At 42.2% G+C, this 9,459-nt stretch overlaps 1 protein-coding gene across 1 annotated transcript; it reads right to left on the reverse strand.

Moving 5' to 3' along the window:
- Positions 1–4,570: 4,570 nt before the first annotated feature.
- LOC112159645 (keratin, type II cytoskeletal 8) lies at positions 4,571–8,269 on the reverse strand. The gene is made up of 9 exons (XM_024293860.2): positions 7,693–8,269; positions 6,732–6,940; positions 6,570–6,630; positions 6,395–6,490; positions 6,112–6,276; positions 5,910–6,035; positions 5,610–5,830; positions 5,471–5,529; positions 4,571–5,388 (listed from the first exon to the last, which is right to left on the reverse strand). Exons 1-9 carry the CDS (start codon positions 8,170–8,172, stop codon positions 5,228–5,230), a joined length of 1,578 nt encoding a protein of 525 aa, XP_024149628.1. The 5' UTR covers positions 8,173–8,269; the 3' UTR covers positions 4,571–5,227.
- Between the last annotated feature and the right edge of the window lie 1,190 nt (positions 8,270–9,459).

The following is a 9,459-nucleotide window of genomic DNA, read 5'->3' on the forward strand; positions in this document are numbered from 1 at the left end:
TATTACCTCCACCCCCCTCCACTGGTTAAAGTCTTACTTCTATGACCGCACTCAGTTCATCCAGCTTAAATCATTTAGATCTCAGTCATCATCAGTTAACACCGGTGTTCCCCAAGGTTCCGTCCTCGGCCCCCTCCTCTTCATTACTTACCTCCTCCCCCTTGGCAATATTTTTCGTAAATTCAATATTGATTTTCATTGTTTTGCGGATGACACCCAGCTCTATCTGTCCAGTAAACCTAATTCCTCTCTTCCACCTCCGTCCCTCTCCTCCTGTCTATCTGGAATAAAAAACTGGTTCACGTCAAACTTTCTTAAACTCAATAGCGACAAAACTGAAATACTTCTTGTAGGCTCTAAATCCACCCTCTCTAAAGTGCCAAGTATCACAATCCCTGTAGATTCAGCTTCTGTGTCCTCCTCTCCTCAGGTAAAGAGTCTGGGTGTCATCCTCGACAGCACACTATCATTTCGTAACCACATCAATAACGTTACCCGAGCTGCCTATTTCCACCTGCGCAGCATAAATCGTCTCCGCCCCTCTCTTACGGTCCACTCCGCTTTGATTTTGGTTCACAGTTTAGTCACCTCCCGCCTCGATTATTGTAATTCCCTCCTCTATGGTCTCCCTAACAAAACCCTCAATAAATTACAGCTGATCCAGAATTCATCGTATAATCTCTAGGATTTCAACCTATGACCACATCACATTTATTGTGCTCTGTTTTTATGTCTATTTATTCTGTTTTATCATGTACAGTGTCCTTGGGTGACATGAAAGGCGCATTAAATAAAATGTATTATTATTATTTCTTGTCTGTTTCTCTGTGGTCTGACCCTCGCCTGTTTCCTCGTCTATCAGCCTCGCTCCATGTGTTTGAATCTTGCCTGGATTATGACTCAGCCCTGCCTTGCCTTTGGTTGTTACTCACGCCATTAAACCTTTGATATGGATCCACTTGTCTCAGCGCCTTCGTTACAATGGCCTTCATAATTTATTCAAACTATTCAAATCCTCAAAAAACATGAAGGTAGCATTGTCATTAAGTAAGTGCATTAAGGACCATATTCCATTTTGAAACCATTTTGGTGCAAAGAGGGATTTGTTTCTGATAGCTATGTATTAGCAGTTCCATAGAGGAGTGTTATGTGGACTGTAATTATGGTTGTAAATGAGTTTCCAATAAAGAAGAACCTGCTGATGAAAAGAGGAAAGTTAAATGGGAAGCTTTTTGATGTTGAAATCACAACTAACTTGGATTCCTCCTAGGTTGGAAAATATTTTATTAGGAATAGTAAACCAAACACTATTTTGATTTTTAACAAATGATTTAAGCTAGTTTATTTTAAGGGTTCTATTAAAGGCCTCGTGCAGTGGCAATTTTTTTTTTTTTTAATTTAGAAAGTCAATGGAACTTGGAAAACGAATCTGATAAAAATATTCACTTAAAATGATCCAGCACGATTTTATTGATCATTATATGGTCGTGCACAGCTTTAAATTTGGGCGATAGGTGGTGATGGGCGGGGGCTGCGCGTGACGTCACTTCAGGGATCCCAGAGTGTAAACAACAATGGCGGACGGTTTGAGAAGCGACGTAGACCACGATTTAGCGGATATTTCTTTGGATGAAGGTGATGAGCCTTCATCAAACACGGGAATTTTAAGGACACAGGGTTCAGAGGGTGTACAGCCCTACCAGTTTGAACCGGAGGTTTCCTCATCTGAGGATACAGGGGCTTCAGATGACGATGGTGAAAGCTCTAAAAAAGCGATGGCGGGGAGAATACGATCAAACTTGATTATTTAGAGGAAGTAAAGATGTAACAAGGTTTCCGTAGGTGAACCTGCGGAAGGATCATTACCGGAAAAGGAAAGGTGCCGCCGCTGCCGCGGAGCGTCCTTTGTCGTCCTCCTCCAGGGCTGAGGCGGACGGAGCCCCCCCTCCCCCCGGGTCTGTTGCGCGCGAAGATTTTGCGCTACACGCGCCCACGGTGCGTTCAGGGGCCTCGTAGATTTCCTCGTATCAGCTTCTCTCCCGCTCAACGGAGTCACGGAACTCCTTTACCCGTGCCAGACAAAACTGTGCCACAACTTTACCCAGACATTCATTTTCCACCAAAAATCAGACGATGAGACGCTTTCCACTGGCAACCTGACACACCGCTCCTCGGCACCTGTGTCCGGCACATAACGCAGAACCAGAGCGAGCTGTGAGCTGTCCAATCAAAGCTCGTGAAAATGATGACGTTTCCGTGCGCCTGCTAGCTGGCCTTTCTGTCGCCTACTCCAAATCTGATTGGTTGAAGCAACAGTTTGGTCGACAATTATTTTATGCTACAGGGCCCGCAGAAATGATTGTGAAGGCCTCCAGGAAGATTTCTTTGACCCTAGCAACAAATGGTGCTGCAATGTGATTGGTTAATGCTTAAATAGGAAAATACACGTCTGGAAGCAGCGCAACCAGGGAGACAGCAATGAAAGGACGAAGACAGAGCATTTGGAATTATAGAATACGTATTCACGGAAATAAATAATAATTAATATCAGTCTGTGATTCAGATATTTTTAGGCCAGCAGAGAAGGCCTTGCAGGCCCTGACGGCCCGCCACTGGTGATTACACCCTGCTTCATTGTATGTGTTAAAGATTCATTTTTAATCACTTCTTTAGACACTTCAAAATGAATTCTTTGATACAATCCCAGAAGAATTTGTAAAAATTACTTGTCAGTCCGTCACAACCTGGAGCTTTATCATTGGACAGACAACTTAAAGACTTTTCTAATTCTTGCAAAGTTATTTCTGAATCACAAGAATGTTTAAAATTGTCATCAATTTTAGGTATCAAATCTTTAACTGACTGGAAAAATGATAACGTGTGGAATTAAGTAGGATGAAGTGTACGGCTTGCTATAAGATGAGCTTATTTCTTTAGAGATCTTTTTAGGATCAGAACATAATTGATTATCAATGTGACGTTTTTTAATAGCATTTCTCTCTTGTGTCTTCTTTTCTAGATTGCAGAAATAAGATGTACTCTTTTCACCCAACTCCACCCACTTTGCTTGTGATCTTATGAAGGCTCATTTTGCTTTTTTAATATAAAGATCGTCAAGAGAACACTGTAAAATGCTTCGCTGTTGTTTATCGTCATTATTGAAAAGAGGTTTAGAACAAATCTGGTTAAGCTCATTTATAATCTTAGTTTCTTTTTGCTTAGAATTTTTTGCTCTTAATTTGCTATGTTTAATGGCAGTTTGGCGTACTTTAAATTAAAGCCAGGTGCTGGAGTAAGACTCATGGACTGGAAAGTTCGGGATTTCTCAGAGACAGATTTGCAGGTTAGTTCCAAAGGTTGACATGAACAGGGTCGTGAGACAAACTGACACAGACTGCAGGGCGGCAGCTCCTAATAAAGAGAGTTAAACAGGTGTTGCTAATTACTTGATTAGCTCCCCCACAGATGTGGATGAGGGAGGAGTGCAGCTATGGCATATAAATAAATGGCCACAAACACATAAATATGTTTTTCTTAATGGTGAAGTCAGACTTTGCAGTTCTACCTTGGTTTTGGTCCATAGGAAACTGGTTCAAATGGCTCTCCTAGTGTGTAACATTGCAAACTCTTGTTTGATCCTGCCAACAGCATCAAGTTGTAATCCCACATGCTTAACTGCACCACAAACTAATTTAAAGACCCACTCCAGTCAAAATTATGTTTTCGGTGTTCTTGTGGCCTTTTTCTGATGATGGAGGGCATCCATCCATTCATCTTCTTCGCTCATCGGGGACAGGGTCATGGGGACTGCAGTTTAAGCAAAGACGCCCAGACTTCCCTTCCCTCGGCCGCTTCCTCCAGCTCCTCTAGACCCCTAGGCGTTCCCAGGCCAGCCGAGAGACATAGCCTCTCCAGCGTGTCCTGGGACTTCCCCAGGACCATTTGATATTCCCAGAACACCTCCCCAGGGAGGCGTCCAGACACTGCTCCAATCCTCCTGTCAATATCATGCTCCAATCTTCCCTCACTTGTGAACAAGACCCCAACATATTTAAACTTCTCCACCTGAGGCAGTAGCACTCCACCCACAGAGAGAGGGCAAACTACCGTTCTCTGGTCGGGAAAGGGCATATATAAATGGAAAAGGCTATATAAAGAAAATTAAGCTAAAAATTGCATCATTGAATATTTTCTTTATTCAAATTGTTGTGAATCTGGAGCACAGGAAAAAAAAATCAAATTTTAAATGAGTTTATTAGTGGTAAAGAGAATATGTTGGAGGGGCCACAACCTCATGCTCCAAGCTCTTAGGAATGGGGATGCTTTGTGCTGGTGATACCACTCACAACTTAGCCCCTCTGCATAAACTATATCCTAGAAATTGACTTGGAATGGAACTCTCAAACTTTTGAAGTTTGTTTAACAAGAAGACAGCGGTGAGGGTAATGGCTGGAACACTGCAGCTAATGTTTGATCGGTTCTGTCATTTGAGTGCTTGATGGTGTCGCCAATGAGGACATTATTGGTTGAATTATAAAAAACATAAAGGAAAAAAGACACAAGGTACCCATTAGGAAATTGAACACAGATTTATTACAGATGTTTCGATGGTACAATTCATTATAAATCTGGTTGTAGCAGTCAGCCTCATGTAAGTTTGTGAACAGGAAAAAATTACATCAAAAGAAACCATTTATTTAGAGATATGGCAGCTGCGAGTTCCCTCTGGAACAGGAAGTGAGAAGGAAGAGGAAAAAGAACATTACATAGGACTGCTTTTGGTGGTGGTAACTTGCACAAGTTAAAAATAAAAGGAGTCATTGTGGTGGAACTAAATGTCCTACACAGTGCATGCAATTTTAGAAGTGTATCTAGTCCTCCTTTTGTACAGACGTCGCTCATTGTGCTTAGTGGTTGTTGTTTTCAGGATTTTCTGTTGTTACACTACAAGTTTTGCTTTGTCTGCTCAACAGCATATCCAGCAACCAAAAGACAGCCAGGCTGACTGTTCGAAAGACGACAGGATTGACTCAAATCTCTGTGGCTCTTGCTTTTTGGTCTTACTATTTTTCTGCCTTGTTTTTGGATAAAAGAACAGACTCTCTCTACCAGGAAATGTCAGCAAATGCTGTGTATGCAGGAGAAGATGGGACTGGGTTTCTGGAAGCCTGAGTGGATTCATGGAGCAAACAGTGGGTGAGGGCTTCAACAAACGTTGATATTTTTATTAATAGCGTGTAGAGACCCGACTGGTGGTGCTTTTTGAGCTGAAGCCTCCGATGGACATGCCTCCTCCATATCCTCCAGCTCCACTTGAGCCATATCCGAAGCTGCTGGAACCTCCACCCCAACCTCCGCTCATACCGCTGCCCATTCCTGAACTAACACCTAGGGATGAAATCAGCACAATGTTAGAGGATTTTCTGTTCTTTCTCAATTTTAACTTATACAGTTGCATATTCATACATACCACCACCGGAGCTTGAAGACTGCACCCGGATGTTTGTGGCGCCACCACCGGAGGAAATTCTACGGCAATAATGGGGGAGAGTTTTTAGCTGTCGATGTATAAAACTAGCACTGTTTCTGTCTGTGGGAACAAGCTTTACCTGTACTCTTCTCCTTCCAGAAGCTTCCTGTAGGTGGCAATCTCAATGTCCAGAGCCAGCTTGACGTTCATGAGCTCCTGGTACTCGCGGACCTGTCTGGCCATATCCTGTTTGGCTTTCTGCAGGGCCTCTTCCAGTTCCTTGATACGAAGCTTGGCGTCTTTCACTGCCATCTCACCACGCTCCTCGGCCTCTGCGATCTGGGCCTCGAGGTTGGAGCGCTAGGTGGTGGAAAAGTCAGCATAGGTCGTGTCATCTTTTTCTTAAGGAAAGCAATACCTATAAACCTTGTGCTGCTACCTGTCCCTTGACAGCCTCGATCTCATTCTGGATGCGGCTGATCATGCGGTTGAGCTCAGAAATCTCCATCTTGGTGTTGCGAAGGTCATCTCCAGCTTTATCTGCATTACCCTTCATCTCCTGGAACTGAGAAGCAGACATAGAAATAGGCATTAACCAACTGGACGGAGCTCAGTGATTCTCCCATTATTCCATTGCTTACCTTTTGCTGGTACCACTTCTCAGCTTCAGCTCGGCTGTTGTTGGCAATCTCCTCATACTGAGCTCTGACTTCAGCCACAATAGAGTCCATGTCCAGGTCGCGGCTGTTGTCCATCTCCACGATGACTGAGGTGTCCTTGATCTGTCCCTGAAGCTCACTGAGTTCCTGTGGACAGCACACAGTTGGTTGTTTTTCAAGAACTGTTGTTGAGACTTGTTGAGTTGAGACTAACTTTGGTGGGAACACGTAGAGGTTTTTTTGGGGGGAGGGGGTTGGGACTTACCGCTTCGTAGACACTTCTGAGGAATTGAATTTCATCTTGAAGAGCATCTACCCTGGCCTCCAGCTCAATTTTGCCCATGAAGGCGGCATCTACATCCTGAAAGAGGAGAGGTGGTTATTAAGGTCAAAGAGAATTACTAAAGATAACAACCAGCAAATGTCAGATTAATCCTCACCTTCTTGAGGAGCACAAATTCGTTCTCCACAGAGGCACGCTTGTTGATTTCATCTTCATACCTAATGGTGGAAAGAGGAGCAGATGGAAAATCATTGTACTCTTTTTCTAATCTAGGTCCACCTATTTAACTAGCGAAGTTACATTCCCTGCTTGGACTCACTTCATCTTAAAGTCCTCCACCAATCCTTGCATGTTCTTCACTTCTCCCTCCAGCTTCATCTTCTCGTTGCCGAGCCCGTCCAGCTGTCTGCGAAGGTTGCCGATGTACGCCTCGAACATGGCGTCGATGTTGGAGCGTGTGGTGGTCTCCTCCTGAAGGAAACTCCATTTGGTCTCCAGCATTTTGTTCTGCTGCTCCAGGAAACGGACCTGCGAGATTTGTCACATTTAAATCATTTGCTCACATAATCAAAATATTATTTTTCTCTTTTTTACTTGATTACATTTTGTTATCAGCAAATTCTATTTATGGAACTTGATGGTAGTTTCATGTTGGAACTTTTTTTGGAATAACAAAAAGTTTTCACATGTTTTTAGGAATCACATGTAGATTGAATAAAGTTAAACTTACGTACAAGTTATCAAAAATGTAGATCCTAAAAACATTTTTGCAACTGTAAAACATTTGTAATGAAGCCCTAAGTGAGGCCTTCTATGATACAAACTAATCCCTGTGATGAAGGGAGGTGTCAGCTTTCACATCTCGTTGTAAATGTTAGATCTTACAAACTTTGAGAGAATTGCTTTGACTAAAAACATTTAGTCAATTCAAACTGAAAACATTTGCAATTCATTGTACTTATTTTCTTTTGTTCTGAGTGTGACTTTGAGTTGGTTTAGTAAATTATCTTAGTTGTCTGTTTTAGCTGACATACTTTTATCTCGGATCCTAGCCTGGGCAGCTGAGTCCCATTGTTGACTCTGTTGGACGGTGAGGATCAGTTGCTCTTAAATATTTTAGGAGCTCAGGTGGTGCTTTATAGAAAGTGTGCTGCAGCATTAGTTTACAGCCTTTCAATGCCTTTAATTAAATTCTACTAACAGGAAAATTTTAAGAGAAAGTAGTTAGATTGGCTCCTTCTAGTCTCAAAAATGTTGGGCAGTAAAAGACATGAACTCACCTTGTCGATGAAGTTGGCGAAGCGGTTGTTCAGGGTCTTGATCTGCTCTTTCTCCTGGTTACGGACAACCTGGATGTTGGGGTCGATCTTGAGGTCGAGGGGGGTCAGCAGGCTCTGGTTGAACTGAACGGACGTGATCATTGGCATTGTAGGGCCTCCAACTCCAGGTACAAAGCCTGTACCGAAACCAATTCTACCACCGCCAAAACCAGAGCCAGATCCAAAACCAGCACCACTGCTAATGCGAAAGCTGGAACCAGAGCCAAAGCTGTAAGCAGAACCAGAGCTGAATCCCCCGTCAGGCCTGAGCTTTACGGCACTTGGAAAGCTGGCTACAGCTGTTGGTCTGGCCGAGAAAGCAGATCTGGAGGAAAACGACTGTCCTGCTCCCACAGAAATGCGGCTGCTGCTGAGACCAGCCCCACCGCTTGTGCTATAGCTGCTCCTGACAGACTTCATGTTGGTTGCTTGGACAGACATGGCTGTTTCTTCTTAAAGAGATGTGCAAAAAAAGGTGAGCAGAGACAGAGAGAGGTTTAGCAGAGCAGTGGAGAACACTGAAAGGAGAGCCAAATCCTTCTGAGTGTCTCATCCCCGTCTCAGTGGGTTTTTATCCAGCCTCCTCGACTCCTCCCTAACTCACCCCCTGGAGGGTCCGTTGAAAAGCAGGTAGATCCGCTTAGAACGGCTCAGCCGGTTGGACAAGAGAAATAGACGACCTTTTAAAATATACTATGCCAAAATATGCAAAAGAAAGACTCGAGACCCAAAGGCAAGGAGGGAACAAATACTTTTGCCTAAGACAATTAAGCATTTTTAGCTGGGGGCTTTCGCAGAAAAGAGCGGGCAGGGTTTGGTTTGGTCTGATAACATGAGACTCAGACCATCAGTCAGATCCTTTACCAAGTGCTCCAGTTTAACTTACATTTAAATCACTTTTTAACCTGTTTATACACCAGCCCTTGGAATTAAAACTAAGTTAATGTACATTTTGTAAATCTCTTTTAATGTTTGCATTTTTGTCATCTAATCATTTCATTTAATGCACATTTTTTTAAATATATCGACAACTTATATACATGTGTGAACAATTTGCACTTTATGTTTTTGTTTCTTCAGTCAGGTTAACAATTTTGTCCTTAATATGAGAAAAAAAATGACCAAACAAGTAACACTTAACTAAAATAGAATGAATATTATATATATATATATGAGACATATAAATACATTTGTTTTGTCGGCCAATGAATTTGGGTAAAATGTTCCTGTGTTAAACACATTCTCTTTAACCGTTTCTTTCTTTTCCATTTAAACTGACTGCTATGCACATTTTTTGAGTCAATATTCTCTTTTTTGGGGTCATAATTTTTTTGTTATTGTGAGACACAATGAAAAAACAGGAAACATGTAACCAAAATAAAAAAATCTGCTAAAAGAAGTAAAATTTTCTCTGTTTTGTGACCCAATTTATTTGCCTAAAATGTTCTTACGTGTTTTCTCTAATTTTCTCAGTCCTTTTTGTTAAAATTCACAGCCATGCAAGTTTTTTTTATTTTTTTTTATGTGAGACAAGTTGTATTTGTAAATCTTTGGCACAATTTCATTAAGGAAGATGAACGTCATTTTTACACATTACTCATTATTTACTCTGACCCAACAGCTATGCTGCAGTGCTCACTTTCACAATCAAATCCTTGCCTTTAAATTCATAGAAGTTTATTTATCTGCATACCAGAACCATCTCCGCCCCGTCTTCCTTCGGGCTCT

The sequence above is a fragment of the Oryzias melastigma genome, linkage group LG7, assembly GCF_002922805.2.
Source record: "Oryzias melastigma strain HK-1 linkage group LG7, ASM292280v2, whole genome shotgun sequence".
Taxonomy (NCBI): Eukaryota; Metazoa; Chordata; class Actinopteri; order Beloniformes; family Adrianichthyidae; genus Oryzias; species Oryzias melastigma.